This window comes from Vanellus vanellus, assembly GCF_965231255.1.
Source record: "Vanellus vanellus genome assembly, chromosome: 7".
NCBI lineage: Eukaryota > Metazoa > Chordata > Aves > Charadriiformes > Charadriidae > Vanellus > Vanellus vanellus.
Genome location: NC_138912.1, coordinates 40,341,575 through 40,366,679, shown reverse-complemented (window position 1 = coordinate 40,366,679; position 25,105 = coordinate 40,341,575). Strand labels below are relative to the sequence as shown.

Here is a 25,105-nt window from a genome sequence, read left to right as displayed (position 1 = left end):
GCCCTCGGGGCGGGGTGGGGGGTTGGTTTGGGGGGGGGGGCGCCACAACCCCCACCCCACCCACCCCCTTCCAATCCCCCCCCCTCGGGGGCCCTTTGAAATCCCATCCGCCGTGCCCTCCTCCCCGAGGGGGCGGGCGCAGGAGGCAGCCCCCGGGGGTATAAAGGCGGCGGCGGGCAGCGCAGGTAGCTGCTGCTCGGGGGCCGGGGGGAGCTGCTCCGCCGACGGGACGCTACCGGGGACGAGGGACCGGGAGGGGACCGGACGGGAGGAGGAGGAGGAGGAGGAGGAGGAGGATGCGGGGGCTGGTGGCGCTGCTGGCGGCGCTGAGCTGCGCGGCCCCGGCGGGGCGGGCGGCGGCGCCCGGGGGTGCCCTCAGCTCCAACGCCATCAAGGGACCCCCCCCGGGAGGGGCGGCCGAGGCCAGCGCCGCCCCCGCCTCCCCCTTCGACGGCAGCAACAAGCCGCCGCCGGCCGCTACCCGGCAGGTAGGAGCGGGGATGGATGGAGGGAGCGAGGAGGAGGAGGAGGAGGAGGAGGGGGGGGGGACATGCACCGGGGATGTGGGGGGTGGCGGTCCCGCTGACACCCCCGCCCCCCCCTCTCCTCCGCCTCCTTTCTGACCCCCTCCCCTCCCCTCCAGCCTTTCCCCTGCGCCGAGGACGAGGACTGCGGCCCCGAGGAGTTTTGCGGGGGGGCGGCCCGCGGCGGGGGGGCCCCGCTGTGCCTCGCCTGCCGGAGACGCCGCAAGCGCTGCCTGCGCGACGCCATGTGCTGCCCCGGCACGACCTGCAGCAACGGTGAGGGGCGGCGGGGTTTGGGGAGGGGGAGGGGGGGGACACTGCGACACCCTAGGGGGGTCCGCGGGAGGGGGGGTGTCGGGGTCCCCAGCCGTGGCTGACAGCCGTCCCGCTGCCTCCCGCAGGGCTCTGCGCCCCCCCGGAGCCTCCCCAGGGAGCCGCCGAGCTGGATGAGATCGGCGCTGAGGTTCTGCCCCGACGGACACCCGCTCCCGCCTGGCTCCCCACTGCCAAAGGTAAGGGGGTCCCCAGCGTTGTCACCCCGCTGCCCACCCTGCCCCGCTGTTCCCCATGGAGTCGGTCCGGGATGCCCACCCTTGTCCTTCGTGGAGTCAGTCTGGGATGCCCACCCTGCCCCACTGTCCCTTGGGTTGGTCTGAGAATGCACACCCTGCCCCACTCTCCCCTGTGGAGTCGATTCAGGATGTCCACCTTGCCCTGCTGTCCCCTGTACAGTCGGTCCAGGATGCCCACCCTGCCCCACTGTCCCTCATGGGGTCAGTCCAAGATGCCCACCCTGTCCCACTGTCCCTTGGGTTGGTCTGGGATGCCCGCTGTGCCCCACTGTCCCTTGTGGGGTCGATCTGGGATGCCCACCCTGCTCCACTGTCCCTTGGGTCAGTCCAAGATGCCCATCCTGTCCTCCTGTCCCCTGTGGGGTTGGTCCAGGATGTCCAGGATGCCCACCTTGCCCTGCTGTCATCCCCTGTGGGGTCGGTCTAGGATGTCCACCCTTCCCCACTGTCCCTTGGGTCAGTCTGGGATGCCCACCCTGCTCCGCTGTCCCCCTTGGGGCAGCCCAGGCTGCCCACCCTGCCCCACCATTCCCAGTGGGAGCATCCCAGGCTGAGCACATGCCACGCTGTTCCCCAAACAGGTGAGGAAGGTGACTTCTGTCTGCGCTCTTCGGACTGCGCGGCCGGGCTGTGCTGCGCCCGTCACTTCTGGTCCAAAATCTGCAAACCGGTGCTGCGGGAAGGGCAGGTGTGTACCCGGCACCGGCGGAAAGGCACCCACGGCCTGGAGATCTTCCAGCGGTGCCAGTGCGCCGAGGGGCTGGCGTGCCGCCTCCAGCGAGAGCACGGCCCCGCCGACGCGTCCCGCCTGCACACCTGCCAGCGGCACTGAGCAGCGCCGGGACGGATGGACAGACAGGACGGGACGGGACAGGACAGACTCCGGCCCCGCCGGAGCAGAAGGTTGTTTCTCAAGGGAACTACTTTTAAGCGACTAATTGCAGTACGTTACTGTGTTGTGAATACTCGAGCTGGCACTTAGCTGTACATAACGCCGGGACTTTTAGTGACTTTTACTTTTTTTTTTTCTCCGAGGGTGCTGCCTTGTGCTCTTCAAGCCGTGACTGTGACTTTGTACACACTGGGTTTTTAAATCTGGGTCAAAGGGATGCGACCGTCTGTTTGCGAGCGAATAAACCGTTCTTTAAAAACCAAGCCCCAGCTGCCCGTGCACATCCCTGCCTGCGCGCGGGCGGTGTGGTCCCTACCGGAGGGGTCACGTGCCCCGGGGTGGGGGCAATGCCCAAAAAGAGAAAGGGGGGGGGGGGAGTGGGGTAGCTCATCACGGACACCCCATGGGAAGGGATGTTTGGTTATGGCTTTATTCAGCTGCTCTTTAGGAATTACTGTGCGCTGTGGTAGCCACTCTGGCCACCGGATGCGGGGCCAAGGATGGGCGTCGTGGGAAGGGTGGGCAGCAGCCAAACACCGTCCTGCCTGATTTTCCCATGGGGTGAGGAGGGGACCAAAGGGTCACCGGAGGGGCTGTGCTGGACTGCGGCACGTTGACCGACCATGGGACGGGTGCTGAGGAGCACAGTGATCTCGACCGCTCCATCAGTGCCATCATCTTGGCTCCCTGCACAATAAAGACTTATTTTTCACTTCACTTTGCAGCCTGTTAACTGTGAGTTTGCTCCCTCTCGGGGATGGCTTGCAGGGAGGGAAAGCTGCAAGCGTGTTCCCCCCACCACCACCTTTATCTCCAAATACCTATTGCAAGTGGTCGTAAATGTGCGTGGAGCAAGAGCGGGGGCTGTGTCGTGCAGCGTGGGGCTAGTGGGCAGCAGTGCTGGCAGCTCCGTCCCGTGGCTGCCCTTGGCCTCCGTCTGGGGAAGGGGTTTGGGATGAGAAAACCATTCTTGGGGCTGGGGTCTTCCCCGTACAACCCAGAAGTGGTTTTGTACCTGAAGTCCACAGCTGACTGCAAAGCAGCCCACCCCGGGATGGCTCTGAGGGCACCGCGTCCCATTTGCAGCGATGCTCCGGCAGTGCCACATCTTGCACAAGGCAACCTGATCACTAAGGTTTGGTGCCCCTGGTACTAATGCCGCCAGTTTAGGGACCTCGGGGACTGCGCCGGTGCGCGGGGTTACGGACCACGAACCCAAACCAGCTCTCGCAGGAGTCCGCAGGTGCCGAACCGAGCCCACGGCTACGGAAAATGCAAAAGAAGGGGGTAAACGCACCCAGGCAGAGGGAAATGGTTAAAAAGGAGCCTTTCCTTTTGCATGGGCGAGGGGTCATCTTCGTCTTTCCTCCAGCTCTTTTCAAGGCTGGGGCTAAGTTGCACCAGGGCAGGCTGAGAAAGCTGCCCCAAACCGGAGGGTAAAACGCTGGTGCTCCCATCAAAGCAAGTCACTGGGGCTGCAGCACAAGCTGGGGTTTGAAGCAGCCCCCCCCCCCCCCCCCCCGAAAGAGTTTGTGACTCAAAGGCTCGAGTTTAGCGCTTTAATTGTTATTTAGCTTTATATGTATATAACGTTTTAGCGTTAAATTATTCAAAAATAATTTAAAAAAAAAAGTATAAAGTACTTTTTAAAAATAGATACTTTCAAAAGTTATTATTTCATAACATTATTACTAATTATGATTATGCCCTGTAGAAGTCAATGGCACTGGAGCAACGAAAGTACCTGGCTATGAATAAAAGCATCAGTAACTCTTCAGTTACATTCAGATCTGACATTAACGGTGGCGTATTTTATCCCTAGTACATATAAAATAGTCTAATTAGGTTTAGGGTTTGTTTGTTTTTTTTTTTTCTCCATACAATTACAGCACTCTCTCCTTTGCAGGTAAACCAAATAGACCTTTGACACCTTTGAAGGCAGTGAAAAACACATTCGTGGTGCATTAAACAACAATTAAGCATCTTTTTGGTTCAGAATCACGTTCTATCGTGCTCGCAAGGGCACTCGGGTGGATGTGGAGCTGAGCATCGTCACACCCAGCTCCGTCCCCGCAGACACGTTTCAGCACCAGGATGGCCTTGTGGTGACACCCTGCACTCTTCGGCACTTCATACACCTTAATAAAGTGATTATTTCAGTCCGAAAAGCCTTGGGTACCATTTCTTGTCATCGTTAGTACCATGTTCTCCATCCTCTTTTGTTTCAGGCAGTTTGGCCATCTCCGTGCTTGTCTGCGCATTAGCCAAAAAATTACTCTATGCTGCTTATGCCCTGATATTCTTCACTTTCTCAGTCTGGGGGAAAAAAAAAAACAAAAACAAAAAGAAAAGAGCATTTTTAGCAGTCCTTTTTAGGCAAGAGGAGCAGCTCAGGTCAGCACTGAGTGTCTGACGGAAAGCATAAGGGGCCTCCAAAGTGCAGGTTGCATCTTTTATCCTTTAGCCTGTGCCCATTGCCAGCAGGATGGATGCTAACACGGCAGCTCTCCAGAATAGTTAGTTCCATGGCTAGATTTTACAAAAGCAAAGGTTTTGTGGGTTGTTTTCTTCCTCCCCTTCTTCTTACTACATCTCAGTGAGCAGTCAGGCTCTCTTCCCATTTCTGCCCCATTTGAACTTTCAGGGTTTATTCTTCAAGTACAGCACCAAGAAATCAGATTTAGTAACACCCCTTAGGAAAAAAAAAATTAAAAAATCCATGTTCCATGTGTGTTAAGAGTTAAAAACCCTTTTTTTCTTTTTTTTTTTTTAAGGGAGAGATTTTCAGTCTTCCCTGTCCCCATACATTGTTCAGCCCCCGGGACCCGGACCTGCGTTAGGGCTTTGGCAGCCTGAGAAGTCAAAATATTAATTTAGTGTCATCAGCAGCTCAGAAGCACAGATAAATGGAAGATGGGTGGGAGCATCGGGACTCCCTGAGGAATAAATAGGCAGCACCACTGTGGTCCCTCCTGTATTGATCTCCCCACTGGTGGATGCTCCGTATTTCAGAAATGCCTCGATTAACACTTACAACCTCAAAAAGAAAATAAAAAAAAGGGTATGGCAAGTTGAACATCTATTGATCAGACTTGGCAAGGACGGGATGTGGCAAGCCCTTGACTTTGAACTGGCCATTGCGATCCCAACTGGATCTCGTGCTCTGATCCAAAGAGAGAAGATACAGACAAATACGTTATTTCAGCACGTGACACACGATCTTGTAACATCTGCAGTAAAAGGCATTTCAGGATGTGCTTCCCCAACCCCTCTGTTCTCTAATGAAATCATTCCCGCCCAAAAAAAAAGAGAAAAAAAAAACCCTTATTCTAGGCAAATTATAGAGCTAATAGAAGAAGCATGGTTTGGTGAACAAGGAGGGTTACCATCTCTTGTTTACAGAATCCCAGACTGGTCAGGTTTGGAAAGGCCCTCTGGAGCTCCCCCAGTCCCACCCCCCACCAGAGCAGGGGCACCTCCAGCAGTGGCACAGGACATGTCCAGGCGGGTTTTGAATGGCTCCAGAGTGGGAGACTCCCCCCCCTCTCTGGACAGCTGTGCCAGTGCTCTGCAGCCCGCACAGGAGAGAAGTCCCTCCTCAGGTTTAGATGGAACTTCCTATGGTCAAGTTTGTGTCCATTCCCTCTTGTCCTGTCACTGGGCACCACTGAAAAAGGACTGTTCCCATCCCCCCGGCACCCGCCCTTTAAGGATTTATAAGCATTGATAAGATCCCCCCTCAGTCATCTTTTCTCCAGACTAAAAAGCCCCAAGTCCCTCAGCCTTTCCTCACAAGAGAGATGCTCCAGTCCCCTCATCATCTCTGTAGCCTTTGCTGGACCCTCTCCAGCAGATTCCTGTCCTTCTTGAACTGGGGAGCCCAGAACTGGACACAGTGCTCCAGACGTGGCCTCACCAGGGCAGAGCAGAGGGGGAGGATGACCTCCCTCGACCTGCTGGCCACACTCTTCTTGATGCCCCCCAGGATGCCATTGGCCTTCTTGGCCACCAGGGCACATTGCTGGCTCATGGTCATCCTGTTGTCCCCCAGGACTCCCAGGTCCCCTTCCACAGAGCTGCTCTCCAGGAGGTCGGCCCCCAACCTGTACTGATGAGTGGGGTTATTCCTCCCCAGGTGCAGTACCCTACACTTGCCCTTGTTGAACTTCATAAGGTTCCTCTCTGCCCAACTCTCCAGCCTGTCCAGGTCACGTGGAGGCATGGGTAAGGAGCTGGTGACATCCCCTCCCATGTTTTGCCTTTCGAGGGTCTGAAGGGGAGGCAGAGTAAGAAAGCAGCACATAACTCATTGGGGTTTGAGCCCCTGCAGTGGTAGGGGACAATATTTAAGGGGTCCACATGGGCTGGATCGGTGTCTGTGGTCCACTCCTTCATGTACTCCTCCTAACATCTACAATTGCAGGTTGTAAAGGTCCTATACCCTTCCATATCCATTTACAGGCCAATTTGCTATTAATTCATCTAATTGTTGCATTTTTTTGAAGCCCTTTCTGGATGCTTAACCATTGGTTTGTTACATACCTTGTGTCTCCGCAGCACTGGGCTAAAAATAACAAAGCAGCATCCCAAAACCCCGTAAGCCCTGCCCCAGCCCTGAGATTACACGGGGTGTATAAACGCAGACGGCTTCAGTGATTTGAAGAGAAAATTGAATCTCTCTTCCAGCTGTGCTATGGTTTCCCTGAGAGGATATTTCTGCTCTGCGGGTATAGATTTCAAGGAGATGCTTTCCCAGAAGCATCATCAGAAAGCCCCTCTCTGCTGCACCCGGTGACAATATTGGCATAAAGGCATTAATCATATATGGGAAGATGTTGGGAGGACGGGACACGGCACGGTTTTTACTGTCATTTCTGGTGAAATGAGTTTTCAGGGAGACAAATACTATTTTCTTCTCATTTTCTTCTTAAGTTCTTTCAGAAACCAGTTTCACCCCAAGCTGTAGTACAAGAAATATCATTAAAAAAAAAAAAAAAAAAAAACAAAACCAAACACCAAACCCAAAGCTTTAAAATAGATACCCACACTCCTCTTGCTTCCCCCAGCCTTCACATCGCATTTAACACTAAACTCCCGTGCCACTAAAAACGCCCGAGGAACAAACCCCCTCTTTGTACTCGTACACGAAAGGGGTACGAAAGTCCTTAAATCCACCCACAGAATGAGAAAAAAATCTTTTTTTTTTTTTTTAATTTATTTGCTCACCTCTTCTGACACAGAGCAGAAAACTGCACATTTTAGCTCAGAAACATGAAAGCCCTGAAGAGAGAGAGCAGGTGAAAACCTTTATGGATGTAATGCAATACAGGAAGCTTTTGGGTTGAGTTTGTTGGTTGGTTTGTTTTGGGTTTTTTTTTGGTTTGTTTTCCCTTGTATTTGGGGCTGGGTTTTTCCTGTGGGGAGTTAACCCACCTGCTTAAGCTGTTCTTTATCTAAGCCTTTCAGCTGAGGGCTTGGTGAAGCAAACCTTGATCTCACTTGGGGTGGGATGGGGACCATCCAGGTGGCCCAGCTCCTCAGCACCCCTTGCAGAGCATTAAAGGTATGATTTCCTCCATGCTTTGTGCTTCTTCAAACAAATATGCTACATCCCTGCTAAACCAAAGTGATGTTTATTACTATTTTTTTCTAAGTAGCTTTTTTTTTTCTTCTTTTTCTTTTTTTTTCCCCCCCCTCCCAGTGCCTGACTTGTGTCCCTAATTAACACCTTAAGAGGGGGGTGAGGATAACTGAGATACTTAAGGAGGGCACTTCTGGGCAGAGCTTCTAATCTACCTCTCAGTGAGGGAGGGGACCCATTAGCAGGTGATTTAAGTGAGTAATAAGTCCATCAGCATGCAAATGGCCCCAGCCCGATGAAAGGGTTGGCTGGGGTGGGTGAGAGGTGCAGCTGGGCCACAATGGGATGTTAAGCCTCCCCCTTCTGAGATCTAGCAGGGGTGGCCCTCACCTCTCCAAATCCCAGACCTGAATGGGTGGTGAGGAAAGAGGAGCAGCTACGGATGGATGGATATTGCGGAGTGGGCAAAGAGTTTTGCATGAGAAAGTGGCGCTTTGCCAGTCTAGGAGAAGCGGTTAGAGGAATCAACAAGGAAGTTAGAGGAAGGTGATCCAGCTGACTGCCAAGACCTTGGTGGGGAGCGTCACCAAAGGGATGAGGCTGCTGCTGGAGAAAACAAAGGGTTTCCCCCCCCCCCCTTTGAAATAACTGGGGAGCCACCCATGGGAACAGATAGCTGCTGTTTGTGGTGGAAGGAGGAGATGGCATCCTAGAAGGATGAGTGCTGGGACTTGTGCTTTTCCAGCTCTATTTTTTTTTTTCCCTTAAGATTTCTTTAATAGTAAATCCGTAGGTCAAATTTAAAGTCAGGATAGGTAAATCTGGAAAAAAAAAAAATTAAAATCCTAGCAGCAGACTAGGAAAATATTGTTGGACAATACGGCAATACCAAGTGACTCCAGAAGCACACTGTATATCAGAACCACGAAACATAAAGGGTAAGGAGGTGAGGGCATGCTCCCATGCGAGGAAAGGTTTGGCAGCTCTTCCCAGCTGGAAAAGAGGTGACTAAGGGAGGGCAGGAGAGGTCTGTAAAGCTGTAAACAATGCCGAGGAGGTGACCAAGTGGTTATTTTTGTTTCTTACAATGCAAGAAGGAGCTGGACTCTTCAGCCAGCGGGTTTAAAACAAACCCAGTGCGCGGCCAAGTTGTGTAACTGGTGGCCACAAAATGAACACTCATAAATTAAGTCACATGGGGACAAGGCAAATTCATAGAAGACGGGGGTTCGGTTGCAATTACGGACTGAGGAAATCTCTAAATGCTGATTGTTGGCAGTGGGAAGGATGATACTATAAGTGTCTGGGGGGGGTGGGATTTATTTAATTATTACTTTTGTTTTGTTTGTCTTGAATATTGGCTCCTTAAGGCCCTGCTGATGCCTCTTTGAGAATATGATCTTGGGCTGCGAGTATGTGGGTGTCAGACCCACGGGGGAGTGCTGGTCTATTTTTATTTATTTATTTATTTTTACTTTTGAACTAAGCCCCTTCTAAAACCCATAATTGGTTCAATATGCTGCTTTTGAGAAGCACAAGTGATTGTGCAAGAGCTCCATCACTGGAAGAAGAACTCAGGCAAGACAGCAGTGACTCTGAGCCCCGTCTCATCCTCTGCCCTGTTATCCTTGTTGAAATGAGCTCCTGAAAGTCCAGGCTGATGTGAGCAGCACACAGTCCATCTGTATTTCTTGTGCGCAGTGAAGGACTTGTAGTGGGCCAGGTTGTCTAATCACTTTTGTCTTAAGGTGGATGCGTTTTGGAAAAAAAAAAAAAAAAACAAACAACAAAATGAAATATTTCATTTTACTGTGCACTACTTAATATTCCCGGGTTTTATGAGGTTGGCATAAAAATATGCCAATGCCACCATAAATCACTAATGAACAGAAAGCCAAAGTGTGGAAAAACGTGTTCCAAAATGGGTTCACTTGCTCTTTTTTTTTTTCTTTTAATCTTGAGAGCCAATTCACCACAGATTAAAGTATTTCTGTATAGTTTTGATCTCGCACCTTAAACATTAATTCTCTATTTTCTGCTGATCTGCAGGGCTTTCGTAGCTTTGTAGTCAGCCTTTTGGTGTACAGGTGGCACTTCAAAATGACAACTTCACAACTTGGTAAGAAGTCAGATAATCCTGGTCAGGTATGACCTGGACTTCACACTTCTTTTTCAGAATAATTGGATTCACACAAGGAGCAGTAAATCAAAACTATAATTTAAACTTATTTTAGCCTGCACATTTGAGGAGCATCTCACCATTGATGTGTAGCGGAATATACATTCAGAGGGTATAAAAGGTCCTACCGCGGTCCATGTTTTAGAAGTGTGGAGAACCTCCCTTGACTCCTCTAATGAAAAGCAGGTTTTTTGCACCCACTGCCAAGCTGAGGTCATCTCGTCTCCAGGAGAAGCTTGCGAAGGTTCGGGAAAATGGCAGCTCAGCTTGTGAGAGCAGGCCGTGGTCCATAGGGTGTGGGTTGGGAAGTGGAGAAGTGAAATGCTAATGGAGCTAATTTCCATCGCAAATGTCTGCTTGGGGTGTGCGTGTGTGTCTTCTGCTCTGCTCTTCCCTCTTTAACTTGTATACGAGCAGGTCTCTGCCGGCTTTAGGTCATCCCAAACTGCCCATCCTCCCAAAGGACTGGCTCACACTGATCCTCCCCTATCACGGTGGCTTTGCTGTCCCAGACGTCTCTTCTCACGTTAGCGAGGCCTTAGCTGCCTTAGCCAGCAGGAATGCCTGACCATAAATGATCAGCCCAAGAAATGTAATTTCTTTTGGCTGCAGTCCAGCCTGTAGAGGGGGAATGAGTGATGGCCACGATAGCAACGAGCCCAGATCTTTCCCCTATTTGGATACTTGCTTCTTGCATACCACAACCCATGGGCTGCACTCAGAGAGGAGGTAAGGGAAGAGCCTGGAGCTGTTTTCAAGCTTTACTCCACCCCCATCCACAGGGACCACTTAATCTCACAGGCTCTTGAGCTTTCAGGCCTAAACCCCAAATCCTTTGTAGCTTTTCAATTTTTTTTCAGACTGATGGGGTTATGGGGTATACACATGGGGTATATACTTTTGTTCAGGCATCTCTACTGAGGAAACAGCCCAACCTGTTGGTTTCCAAGCTGGTTGGGCCAAAACCCTCATTCACGGGCAATGCTCCTACTCAAACTCAACGTTGCCCCAGAGTATATATGCAAATTTTAGAGAAGGCTCATTCGTGCCAGATGTTGTCTTGGCATCCTCTTATCGAGACAAGGCATGCTTACAAACAATCCTTTTGGAGTATTTTGTCCCAACGTGTGTTGGGGAGAGCTTCCAGCTCCTCTGTGGTGAGGAGTCCTTTTGGACTTTCTAGTCCGTGAAACCTGGCCACATGCCAGTGATCTACTCTACTTCCAGCAGAGTGATAAAGGGCTAATCCCATTACCAAGCTGGGTGCCCTTTGCCCAAACAGTCTGATATTATTTTCCTCAGAAAGTCGGCCGCGCTTGTTGGTAGCAGCTGCTGTCAGTCTGTTTGTCTGATCAACTAGAAAGCAGTAGGAATGCGAAAGAGAAGCCCTTGTGACCCAAATTATTGACACGTTTTAATCCTTGTTGTAGGATTTTGTATTCTCCCGGGAGCTCAGAAGCTGAGGACAGCACTGGTTCGATGTCGTTGAAAGCTGGCAGTGGCTGCAATGGTCCTACCACACCAAGTGGAGGCGCTGGCAAGGAGAGGTGTGAAGGGTTCCTGGAGAAACCAACTTTGTATTTCCCAGATTATGGGAAATTTGATGCCACTGCAAGCCAGAGTGATCAGCAGGGAGGGAAAAACCCTTCCTTCAGAAGATATCGTGTTCCTAAAAATATATCATTTAATTTTTGGCCAAAGCATTGTATTGGGAAAAGAGGCCTTCACCTTCCATCTGACCTGTTAAACTCACTTGGATCCCTTTTAAAGCCCACCAAGTTTTTTTTTTTTTTGACAACTTGGGACAAGGAATCATCACGGCGTGCAATTCTGGTAGGATCCTTATTATCCAGCAAAATATCCTGTTACTGTCTCCGTGGACTTAATTGTATCGTGTGGTTTATAGATGCCCATTGCATTTGTAGTGGAGTCTTCATCTTAAAATGCCATACCACCAACCAGGTGGACAGAAGAATACTGGTTTTCTCTCCTGCAGATCTTCCAGGTTTTGTTGCTCTTTAAAAGTTTACTGACATGTTGAATATTGAGTTGCGTGCCACCCTGTAGGTTGCTGTCTGACCTTTTGTTATGCAGTGAACAGTTGTTATACAGTTCATAGTCAGCAAACTAGTGGCGAATGCTTCTAATGCTTGGAAGCTGCCTAGCGCCTGATTTCCGTGCTGTTGAGCAACCCCAGGTATTAGCTGTACGTCTGCGTTTTCCCCATCCTCGTCTGCTGCTTAACAGACCATCTGGCCGCGTTACTGAACTTTGGTTCTGGGTTTGGGAAAAGGCCAGGTTCTGCCCCATGAAGTTTCTGATGTTGCACAGGGTCCTGTTGGCATGTCCCATGGGTGGTGCCATGTCCTGCGAGCTCACGACATCCTGCCTACTGCGTTGACGTGATGGTGGCCGTGCAATCCAAGCACCATCCTTTTAGACTAGGGGAATCAGCTTAAAGAACAGTTTAAACACCCCCTGGAGATGGGACTGGACCCGACGTCATGCTCCTGATGGTGTTTTTCAGCTTTTGTTCTTAGGTAACTCTTCATTGTGTCGGAAATACAATGGCCTAGAAAGCAAGACCCTTCTTGTTTGGGCATCTTGATCCTTTCTTAGATCTGACGCTGTCCTAAGCTGGAGTTTTCTTTGTTGTCTTAACACCCTCATCCTGAACACTTCTTACTAGTAAGTAGCTTACTGCTGTTAAAAACCTTCACTGTCATTAAAATTCGACGACTGTTGCCAGCATCTGTCTGTTACAAAGACAAACGTATTCTATAGGAGTGTTTGGGTAACTCACCAACCACAATTTCTTAGTCTATCCCTTAAATATTTTTGAGCCTCAAAACATCATTTTGCATTTATTTTGGTTTTTATTTCCTCCTTGTCAATGTCATTTTAATAACTTTTAAATCGACTCCATCTGAGGATTTCACATCTAATGCTGTGAAACAAGATAAGCAGCAAGAGCATGCACTTCTTGATTTAGGACCAAGTTCTGGAGCTCGTCTTTCCAGGCTTGTGTTTTAGGAAGGGCACCGCTGGGTTTCGCTTAGTGCTGGCTTTATATTTTGCAGAGCCACTGAGATGGGATAAATCAGCGTGGGAGTTTTTTGAATAAAATTTATGGCTTCGCATTGAAACCAACTCAACCCCCTTTTGTGGCGAGAAAGAGGAATGTATGCAAAATTCCTGAAAAAAACCCCAACATTATTTTCTTCCCAATGTGCCCTGGCTTGCACGCAAGCTCTTCAGCAGGCATATATAAAATAGAGATGAATAAGAAAAATCAGATGTTACTAAGAGCTAGTATAACACTGGGTTCTGCTGGGTCTTTGGTTTTGTTTTCTTCATTGGGGTGTTTTAAGGAAACAAGCCGATTACATCACGACGAGCAGTCACAGTACAGACAGAGCTTTTTAAGGCACAAATTGGCCTCCCTATCTCCCTTCTTATCATTACTACAGCTAAGCTGACTGATGTGGTATTTTGGCAGATCCAGGGCTTCTGTTGCAATCTCTGGCTAAAAAATGGCTTAAAGCTCTGAAGCTCTTCCTCCCTCACTGTTCAGGCTGTGCGTCACGTTGCGGATCTGCTCCTCTCTGCTCTGGTTCCCAACACATGTCTCACGTTGTCATGTCCTCATCTCCTGCTCTTCACCTCTTACAGTGCTGACTTGATGGTCTCATTTGCAACCTAACATCAGCCATCAGGTGGCTGTCCACCCTCCGATTTACTCCTGACTTGTCTCGACCCTCTCATGTTCACTTGACAAGTTGCGGGAAAAGTCATCTTTTTCTCCTATTTTGGATGGGATTTGGTTCCCTTGTCCTGCTTTCTCTTTCCACCCCTTTACTCATCCATCAAGCCTAGACAAAAAAATGTCTTGACTTTCAAGACATCCAGCTTGATGTTGAGGTTAACCCACCCCAGTCTCACCGGTCCCCTGCCCGTTTAGAGCCCAGATATTGAAAACTTCCGACAAATAACCATTTTCTTCACCTCCCCTTGCTGGAAGCAACCCAGAAACTCCAACACGATCATTTTGCTGCTGCCCTTCAAATCACTTCTTAAATAGCCGAGACCATACCCCAAATACCCTCAAACTTGCCTGGGAGAGGGGAGGCTGCTCAGGACTGACTCATGGAACCTTCTTCAGCTTTTTAACTTCTAAGTTGTAAGGGTGTCAGCCCATGTATTTGCTCCAGCACAACCCAAGTATCTTGTCACTGCTCCAATGTACATAGAAGAGGATCGGGAAATTATGATCATAGACAACAATAAATGATAATAAAAGAACAGGGAAAATCCTCTTTGCATTAAAGTGTGTGCACGCACATATTACAGGCAGAGGCTTGAAGCCAGAAGGATGCGTGCCCTGTGTGAGATAGAGTACACCAAGAGAGACAGAGCAATCCAGACCTGAAGTGTACCACCCACCCATGTATATTTGGTAAAAAACAGCTCTGCCTGTTGGATTTTATTTTTCTCACTGAGGTACACGTCGCTCTTAAATAAACATGATTATACCCTACGTGGAGCTGCAGCTCGGTCCAAACACTAAAAATAACCGGCAGAAAGTAGAGACTTCAATTAGATGCATACTGCTCAACAATTTAACTTCTAATTGGCTTGTGGTTATTCCCCAACTAGGAACCAACCCTGTTGTGTTTAAAGGATTGACAGTCTAGCAAAACAGGGACCCAAAACGATTTTTTTTTTTTTTTTTTAAAGTGAAACGACGGAAAAATGAGACCTGTGTGTTGCATGTCGAGGAACTCGCATGTTTGTCTGCCACTTACCTTTAGCGTCGAGCTATTCTGCGGCTAGCCTCACCATTGTGGGTTTCACATTTGGGTTCAGCTCCGCATCCTCTCCTCAACTCCATTTCTGCGGCCCCACAAAGTTTTTCTAACCAAATTTTGGTTAGACTTGGTTCCTGATTCAGCTCCTTGTGCAGTGCTGCAGGACGAGCGGTTGGAGGCATCCCAAGAGCATCTTGATTTCTGCCCTCCACCGCTGCAGTCCAAAATCTATTTTCCTTTCAGCTAGCAACAGCAGAGCCTCTGTCATCTTCATTCCCTCAACTTCTATCGTTAGAATTCCTCTTGTTGGCTCAGCCTGGCAGCAGTTTTGCTGCGGCATCAAGAAGTGATGCTCATGCCATGTTTCAGCTGGTCACACACACGTAACACAAAGTGACCTTCAGCCTCACAGGAGTCATTTGTCAGAAGCTGGCATGACCTGTTATTCCTCAAAGCACATCAAGCCAGGTGCAGAATGGGAGGAGGATGGCAACAGGGCTTAATTTTTGGCAGAATAGCAAAACCACGCCACTGCTCACACCCCATTTTAGCTGAGCTTGGAATCTGATTCTGCCCTGGCATACGGTGGCTTCAGCAGATAGAGCTTTTCCAAGGCTGTTGTGGGATTGAGAGGTGGATTCTAAGGATACATCAGCAAAAATTTCTTCTGCTACCCGTGTGCCCAGCAAGAATACAGGAGACTTTGCCTCTGCCTACAACCAGGGCATCACTCCTTTTTTTTTTTTCCCCAGGACACAGGAATAGTCCTTTCCTGCCCTTATTTCCAAGCCACTTTTCCCTCCAACTCAACACCCACAGAAAATTTGTTTACTATAGTCCCATGATCACCAAGGTGTGGTCTTGTCCACGTGACTATCACTTAACTGGAGGAAAGCATGGCAATTTAGGAGGAAAAGAACCCATAATCTTTAAATAACAGTAGCCCATGCATTGCACTATACTCTATACATGTTGGAAGGGAAATTCTGGGTGTCTTTCCCCAGTGCTGCACCCCAGGGGATGTCCAAGAAAGCATTTACACCATTGTACTGGGCAAGAAAGCACAGGAATATAGCTCCGTGTTTGGTCTGGTTAGGCTGAAATTAAATTCATCCCTTCTGCCCAAAACCATGTCCCAGCAGCCAGCCCTTCCTCGTGTGAGTAGGTATCACTCCAGCAAGAAGCATCCCAGAAACCACCATGGCCTGAATGGTTTCAATTTTGCATCATTCAGTGGAGTTCAGTCCTAGAATTATCCGACTCCTCGTCAGAGATGTCCACTTACTCAATGCTCTCACACAGGGCAGGATAACAATGACACCGATGGGGTTTTTGGCCGAATTCTTACACTGAAAATGAAACTCTGCCCTGTGTCACAGTGGTTGACAGAAGCAAAGGCAAGTGTCTAGCTGCCCTTGAACTGCTCATGAATTATGTAGTAGTGAAGCTATTGGAAGAAGAGTACAGCTGCGGGAGAATAATCGTGTATAACATACTTAACGCCACGGGGCAGCTCTGCGTAAAGAGCAGAAGGGCAGTAAGTGAGTCAAGCCAGCATCTGAGCCCCATGAAAAACTGTTTTTCTAACATGGGATGTAGTTCTTTTACTTGTAGGCTTGATATCTCTTAATTCACTGCATCAGACGATTCATCACAATCATAGAAACATAGAATGGTTTAGGTTGGAATGGACTTAAAGACCATCCAATTCCAACCCCCTGCCATGGGCAGGGACACCTCCCACCAGCCCAGGTTGCTCCGAGCCCCATCCAACCTGGCCTTGAACACCTCCAGGGATGGGGCAGCCACAGCTTCTCTGGGCAACCTGCGCCAGGGGCTCACCACCCTCACAGGGAAACATTTTTTCCTAATATCTAATCTAAATCTCCCCTCTTCCAGTTTAAAGCCATTCCCCCTCGTCCTATCACTACATGCCCGAGTAAAAAGTCCTTCCCCAGCTTTCCTGTAGGCCCTCTTTAGTTACTGGAAGGCCACTATAAGGCCTCGTTCAGGCTGAACAATCCAAACTCTCCCAGCCTGTCCTCCCAGCAGAGGGGCTCCAGCCCTCTGATCATCTTCATGGCCCTCCTCTGGACCTGCTCCAACAGGTCCATGTCTTTCCTATGTTGGGGGCTCCAGAGCTGGACACATTTACACATTAGCCCTCCAGGTGGGGTCTCACGAGAGCGGAGTAGAGGGGCAGAATCCCCTCCCTCACCCTGCTGGCCACACTTCTTCTGATGCAGCCCAGGATACAGTTGGCCTTCTGGGCTGCGATCACACACTGCTGGCTCATGTTGAGCTTCTTGTCAATCAGCACCCCCAGGTCCTTCTCCTCAGGGCTGCTCTCCACCCATTCCCCGCCAAGCCTGTATTTGTGCTTGGGATTGCCCTGGCCCATGTGCAGGACCTTGCACTTGGCCTCGTTGAACTGCATGAGGTTGGCATGGATCCACCTCTCCAGCCAGTCCAGGTCCCTCTGGATGGCATCCCTCCCCTCCAGCGTGTCTACCTTGCCACACATCTTGGTATCAACAGCAAACTTGCTGAGGGTGCACTTGATCCCACTGTCCATGTCACCAACAAAGATGTTAAACAGTACCAGTACTGACCCCTGCAGAACACCACTCATAACTGGCTCCAATTGGACATCGAGCTGTTGACCACAATTCTTTGAGTGCGGCTGCCCAGCCAGTTCTTTATCCACCGAGTGGTCCATCTGTCGAATCCATGTCTCTCCAACTTAGAGATCAGGATATTGTGCGGAACAGTGTGAAATGTTTTGCACAAGTCCAGGTAGATGATGTCAGTTGCTCTTCCCCTATCCACTACTGCTGTTACCCCCTCGTAGAAGGCCACCAAATTTGTCAGGCATGACTTGCCCTTGGTGAAGCCCTGTTGGCTGCTACCAATCACCTCCTTTTTTCCATATGCCTTAGCAGAGTTTCCAGGAGGATCTGCTCCATGATCTCGACGGGTGAGACTGACCGGCCTGTAGTTCCCTGGGTCTTCCTTTTTTTTTTTCTTTTTGAAAATAGTGGTTATGTTTCCCCTTTTCCAGTCAGCAGGAATCTCACTGGACTTTTTAAAGTCTTTTTTAAGTCTTTTGATTTAAAAAAAAAAGAAAAATATTCATACCCCGAGATTATAAGGGTGGTTGTTTGGGTTTTTTTTGTGAAATAGGGTTTATTGTGCTCTACAAGGAAACTGAATTCAAGCACCGAATTGAAATCATGATTAGATTAAGAACAGCTTGATGATTAGCCTTTTAGTTGTAAAAGGTGACACGGTAGCATCATCGTGTAGCAGTGACACTCCTGCTGTGTGACCAACACCCAGGGAGGGTCCCATTTGAAATTCCTTTCTTCCCAATTGTTGCATGTCTGGGCTTGTTGGGTTTTCTTTAACTCCTGTAATTTCAAAAAAGAGAAGTGAATAAGTTGCATGAGGGTCCATTCTCCAACTGGGTACAGTGTCTTCATGAGGGCTCAACCACTACAGCCGTTGCACAAATCCATCTCTGAATCACTGTGTTTGTTGGCCAGTGTCTCCAGGCAAGCTGAAAAAAAAATACAAATTATTTCATTGCACACAATGGGACCGAGATCAATGCCCAAAGTTGTAAGTGAACACACATTATTATTTATTTATTTTTGGGGCCAAAATCTTGGAAAGCAAGGCTTTGGCTTCTTCTAATATGGATTGTTTGCCAGAGTGCCTCCAGGTCTGGTATGCAGAGGTACGAGCTGGAGAGCCCAGATCCCACTGCTGGCCACCACCACGAGTCCATTGTCCTCCTGGGGTTTCATGCACCAGCAGGGCTGGTGGCCCCAGTTCACAGTTCATCATCCTGCTCTCTTGCAGACTTTCCAGCCTAAAAAGAAGGGATGTCTGCCGCTAAAAGCCTACCGCATTAACTCTGACGAATGTAAAAGTAGCTAAATAACAGGAACAGGAAATAACTACCCAAGGTTTGCCAGCCGCCAGCCAAACTCTAACCCGCTCGAATAATTTTCGAGCCCAATTTACTAAAAACTGTGATCTGGAGTTAAACATAGCAAGATGCAAATAACACAGGGCAAGAGCTGGCTTGGGTCGGATCCTTGCTTTGGTTTGCAGACCTTGGAATAACTCTCCCTGTTTATTTGGTGCTGGGAAGTGCGGAGGGACTTCTGGGGGTTGCGGATGTTCAGCACCTCCCAGGAATTGCTCCACATTTCACAGTATCAGGCCCTTGATAGTAGGTTACTAGTTCTCCAAGGCGCACACAGTATACTTAGGGATGTGTTGAAATGAGAGACTGCAGATGCACAGATTTCACCCGGGATCCTTTCATTAAAGCCAGGATGGACACGCATGCAAACCGAATCTTATTGACCGTGGAGCACGAGGTAGCTGTTTCCAAACCCTGTTATTGGGGATCCCAGAGTAGAAAGATTTGGCCACCACACTGAAACACCATCACCATTTCAGTCCTGTCTGGAAGGTCTTCGGTCATGGCCCATAGGGTGGAGCACCCAAAAACTCACCCTGTGTTGATTCGTTGCCCCTGTACTAGGTGAGGTTGGAGGCAGAAGGAGGAGTTACAGGAGACCTGGGCTTCTCGTAATGAAATTATTTGGGTTTTGACCATGAAATGCTCTGGATTTAGGCTCACAGCCTTTTTTTTTTCTTCCCAAATGCAAAGAGTCCTTGCTCCCTTTCACCTGCACCACTACCTGGCACAGTTAATTTTTCCTCAAGAGAGACCATGCAAACTCATCTCAGTTTGGGACCCATGGAGGTGGGGAAAGTGGAGGCCACATCCAAGGTAAGGTTTGGGGTATCCAGCCATGACCATGGATATGTGGTGTTCATGCACTTTCCAAATTAGGGGCAGGGGAGAAGGGATTTTTAAAGAAGATTGTACAGAAGAAGAGAGTGCCAGTAGGGCATAGGCATCCCAAGTGTCCTTGGGCAGTTAACCCTATGGCTTTTATCAAACTCCTGTCTCGAAATGCTGGGTTCACTGGTACTGAACAGAGAAGGTGGGATGTTGCCTCAGGTACAGAAAAATCCAGGACATCAGAAATACAAATTGAATTTCCGGGGCCAAGGAGGTGTTAAACCCTCAGACAACTCCAAATTTCCCTTTATTTATAGTTAGGAACTTAAATGTTGCATCACAAGCACAGAAAGCCTGGCTGTCCACAAAATGCCCAGTTTTGCTGGACGATGTCTCTAGAAGGTGACACCAGTCACCACCACCACCACCGCCATTCTGGTTTCCTCCATACAAGACAAATCTAACTGGCCAGGTCAGACTGTCACAAACATGTGAGGCTTCCAAAATCGAAAGGGTTTGGACCAAATAATTTCCTTTCTGCTGCACCAGGGGAAGCCAGCAACTTGCTGGTTGGGGAATATATTTATCAACGATGGGATTAATTCACCAGGAGGAATGTGACTGCCCGGAGACGCTGGGATGCAGCGCTGGGGTTCTCAGGGCTCCACAGCACCTTGTGAAAGGCAGTTTGTTCATTAGACCCTTTTATTTACTTGTTTATTTATTACAAAAGAGTCTTGCGGGTGTGTTTTATTTGGCCCGAGACATCACTGACCTCTTATATTTCAGGTGGTGTTTTTTTTTCAGACCACTCCAGGATTTTTACGGTGACCTGACAGCCAGCAAAATATATTTGGTTGGGTTTGTTGTTTTTTTTTTTGTGCTCAGCCATAAATATCCTCTGTACGTTGCTCGTGATATATTGGAGCTGCACATCCAAGTGCTGTTTGCTGAACTAATTTATAAATTTGTCACCAATTTATAAAGTGGTGACAAAATTCAACCAGCAGAAGTCATTTGGAAATGGTGGGCCACGGCGGAGGGGGTAGTGTGGCTGGCTGAAGGATGCTGGCAGACGCCGCGGGTGCTGAGTGCTGCTGGTGGGGTCAGAAAGCGATGGACAACTTTGAGGAAAGCAACAACAACAACAAAAGCCAATTCAGGGCTATTAAATGCCCAGATTTTCATCACAGCGGCTGCAATTTATTTGTTCCCAGTGCAGTCAGTAAGAGAAGTTGTACGCACCTAAAAATACGCTGTATAGAACGCCTAAAGATGAAAAAAAATGGCATGCAATCTGGTCACTGTAATGTAGGCATGCACCAGTGACCAGCAAAAATAAAAGTTGTATTACAGTAAATTAGGCTGTGACTTGGTAGCCGAGGAGTAATCTCCTTGAGTGTCGGATCAAGTGGATCAGAATGGTGCCGGGTGCTGTGTATATAAAGTGATGCTGTTAATAGTAAACAGCTCCGCTGCTCTTTTAAAAGACATATTTCTTCGACACATGCAGAAAGTTAAAGTTACAACTCTGTGAAATTTCAGTTTGCTCCCTCATCTGTTTACCATTTACGCTTTGGATGCTTGTGCTAAGAATTTAGGCTTTCGGAATAATGTTTATGGTAGGTGGTCCCTTCAAAGCTGGTTTCTTTCACTGAAATGTTTTGATTTGCTGCACGAGACTCATGCAAACTTTTCCTTTAACTGTATCCAACACCGTGATGAACCAGTGCAAGAAAAACTACTGCTGCAGTATTTCCCCCTTCAATACAGTCAGATACTTTGAAGTGTAATTTTTCATTGAATTTCAGGGCCGGAGAACTTGTTCGGAGTTTTTTTCTCCCCCTCCTTCATTCCTAAGTGAAAAAGAAAGTGCATGATGGTGTCTATATATCAACATATATCATTGCTTTTACATACATCCATGCATATTCATTAATGTACTGATAACTGCCCTTTGAGGTTGCTCTGGCGGTGGCTCCCTCAGCTGTAAAACAAATACACTTTCGGCTTTGGAAAATTATTTTTTGCAAAAGAGATGTATAATTATTATGGCACAGAACGTGGGATATCAACACGAAAATTGAAATGCTTTCAGCGGCGTTCTCACCTAAAGAATCCCATTCTCCTTTAGGAGCACTTTCCACCAGGACATTTATTAGAGAAAAAAAGGCTGCAAAACAAGAATTTAGTCTTTCTCTATAAAGATTAATATCATAAAGCAGCACAGCCATCGAGGCATGTAACAGGACTCCTGTTTCACGTGGGGCCGATGCTGTACACGAGGGGTAGCCAGTGCAGGCTGAGTGTATGCTTGCTGTGGAAGTGAGGTGCACAAGCACAAAAAAATCAGCCCCCCCAAATTAAAAAAGTTAGTAAATCAGCATGAGGATCCTTTTTGCTAAAAATAAAATAAAATAAAATAATAATAAAAAAAGAAAGTAGGTTTGTTTGGGTTAACGTTACACTGCTTTCTGGACAATAAATGCTCCCTTACAAGTAAAATGCATGTGTGGGACCACTGCCTTTATTTAGCTTTTGCTAAATTCTAAAAAATCACTGAGACTTCAGGCAGCAAGTGCTCAAACCGAGGCTAAAAAAAAAATCAAAATATATTTGTCAGTGACCTCACCGCAGCTCTCATCCTTTTCGCACGGGCTATTGCCACCTGCGCTTGACTCAGGCGCGGGGCCGGTACCCACCTGCCTGCATGGGGCAGGAAAACCCATCGGGGCAGCGCAGGCGGAGGAGGGCAAGGGCTGAATCACTGGAAAAGATGGGCAGCAAGGGGAAAACCCGGCTTAAAAAAAAAAAAAAAAAAAGAGTTTGGGTTTCTCATGAGACGCATTGCTCCCAAAGCAGTAACACGTCACCGAAGAGCAGCATTGGCTCTTGGATATTATAGGTGAAGTATCAAAATTTTTCATCCTTATTTTTTAAAATTATTGTTTTGTATTTATTGTGTGATTTTATTATTATTATTTTTTAATATTGTTGGGTTTTTTTTTTCTCTATCTCTGCTCATAAAGCCAAAAAGCAAGCAGCCCGTTTCCGTTGGGCGGGCGCGCGCTCCCCTCGGCACCGCGCTGCCGGTGCGGCATCCTCATCTGGGCGGCAGCTCCTCGCGGCAGCCCCGCGCCGCCTGACTCGCCGGCCTTGAAAGGCGCTGGCAGGAGAGCTCTGACTTCCTCCAAAAGCCTTTGTGCACTCCGGCGAGCCCATAAATCAGCTCCGCTCACGCTGCGCGACCTTCTGACATGACCAGCAGACAGGAAGATGGGGAGTGCGAACGACAGCGCCGCTCAGCAGGTGACCGCCGGCGACGGAGCTATAATTTAAGTGTCCGATAAAAAAAAAAACCAAACCAAAACAAACAAAACACAAAACCGAAATGTCAAGGCGTTGCACAAGGAAAATGAGATGCTGCCCTTCGTGGCGTCATTGCCAGGCAGGTAAGAAAGCATGGGGGATTATTATTGTTATTATTATTATTATTATTATTATTAAATTTTTAATTTGAGGTAAGACTCCAAGCACCGCTCTTGACAGCGTGAGACCCGATGTAATTCACGTTGGTTTTCTTGCCCTCCGGCTGGCAGTGGCTGGGGAATTCATTGGGAACGACAACCAAAGATTTGCAAAGCTGAGAGCAACGTTCGGTTTGTGTTGCTACTCCAAATATTTGGAATTTTACCTCTTTGCCTTTTAAAAATGTATTGCTTTCACCCCTGGTGCCACCCCCTTCGTCTCTCCTCCTGGTCACCCAGGCTCACGAGCTTTTTCTCAGCAATTTTGGGCTGGAAGGAAGGCAGAAGAAGAACAAATTAATGAATTCTTCCTTAAAGAACCATTGCCTATGGAGAAAGTGCTCTACATCCTGCTGCGTCCCGGTGGGATTGCCTTCAGCCGAACCACATGCCGAAATTACAGTGTTCAAATTGTTCAGAAAAGCAATAGAAAAACAAACCTCAGTTTCTCGGTGGCTCTGTTTACTCTCCGGCTGTACTGCTACCGGGCAGCCATGGGTAAAAAAGTAAACTTTTTTTTTTTTTTTTTTCAAATGGGAAAAAGTCCTGTATTTAAAACCAGTATTGCCCTACCCATGGACAGACAGTCACTGCACATAGCTCAGGGGCTCAGGTGCACGCACATGTGTATGTTCAGCTCCTATTTCCACAGAACCCCTGTGGGAGGATTCATTTTATCCGTTGGAAATGACTTATCGAGGCCAGGCATCTGCCTCTGAGTTTTCCCGGTAAAGCCAGGTCCAGGCAGCAGTGGTTCTGCCCATACCATGAGCAACATCCTCCCATCCACGGAGCAGGACCTGGACGGTGTTGGACTTTCCTTGCCCCGGGTTTGGGGAATATGCGCCATTTTGAGGTGGATGTGCCCCATAGCCAGCTCCCGGCGGTGCTGGCGGACACCAGCAGCACAGAGGGTTGTCCCCACACTGGTCCCTGTTGCTTACCTTTCCCGCTCGGATGTTAATGGGATAATGCTGGCCAAGCGCTTTGAAGACAAAGAAGAAAGACTAGGCAAACACGGGCAGATAAACAGAGTGCTTCATCTTATGCACGGCGCTGGGCGAAGAGTGCTTCCAATTATTTTTCCCAGTGTCTCCACGTACTGGAGAAGACAGGCCACAGCTGAGCTCTCCTTCTCCCCCCCCCCCCCACCAAACCCAAAACATACCATTTGATCCGTCCCTGCATGATGCTGCCACGAAGCACACACTGATGCATCGCCGGAGCTGCTGGTTAATTCAACAGCCATTAACCTAAGTAAAACTATAACCCGCTGAGTAAACATTTCCCTATTGTTTCTAGAGATTACTGTGCTGGGAAGTCATTAATAACCTGGAAGTACATTCAATTTATCTTTGTTTATTAGCTGCTTTTGTCAGACGTGAGGGTCGTCCTCCCGCTATTGAAGTATCACACTATGACATTAGCCCCGACTACAGCCTCTGTAAAGTCAACAATCTGATATGGTCATTAATCTCACACTTCAAAAGGGGAGGCAGGAGATTGAGTAGGAAGACCTCACATCTGCTCTTCCACTTGCCGATTGCCGCGGCCTGACTTCAGATAGTGGCTCGGTCTGGCATCCTCCTCGCCTGCTAGACCCTGCCAAGATCCCCAGATTTTCATTTCCAGCCAAAGCGGACTAGCAGATACAATGCAGGACCTGTAGGAGACCTGTACCCTGAGGAACAGGAGCTGGAGATGTTCCACATAACCCACATCATCTCAAACAACTGAATTTAAGTGACCAAATCCCATCCTTAGTCTCTAAGTGTAAAGCTCTGTGGGTACTCCCATGGACACCTTCAGCTCATTTTTGAGCTGAAGCCAATGCACCTTGCCCCAAATTCCAGTTTGGTGCAACAGGCCCTGGTGGGTCCAGAGGCCACCACTGTGTCTGTGGCTTCAGGGAAAGCTACGTCTCACCGCAGACCTCCCAGGAGCTGAGGGCAAGGGAGGATCTCAGCTGTGGAGGTCCGTCACTGCAAAGGTTAAATGATAAGCATCACCTCCTCCAACTTAGTATGGAGCTATTCCTTCATCCGTTATCCAGCCTTTTGAACAAAACAAGAGTTAGAACACCCACTGGGCTTGCTGGAGGAGCAGTTTGGCATGTTGGAAATGGGTCGGTGTAATTCTTAACCCCCTTATTATTTTGGAAGGAATGACTTAAAACACTGTTAAAATAATATATTTT

The 25,105-nt window shown here is 48.6% G+C and overlaps 1 protein-coding gene across 1 annotated transcript; it reads left to right on the top strand.

Annotated features, from left to right (window-relative positions):
• Positions 1-296: 296 nt before the first annotated feature.
• DKK1 (dickkopf WNT signaling pathway inhibitor 1) lies at positions 297-1,928 on the top strand (the record flags this gene model as incomplete). The annotated part of the gene is made up of 4 exons (XM_082486490.1): positions 297-488; positions 644-800; positions 926-1,036; positions 1,678-1,928. 4 exons carry the CDS (start codon positions 297-299, stop codon positions 1,926-1,928), a joined length of 711 nt encoding a protein of 236 aa, XP_082342616.1.
• Between the last annotated feature and the right edge of the window lie 23,177 nt (positions 1,929-25,105).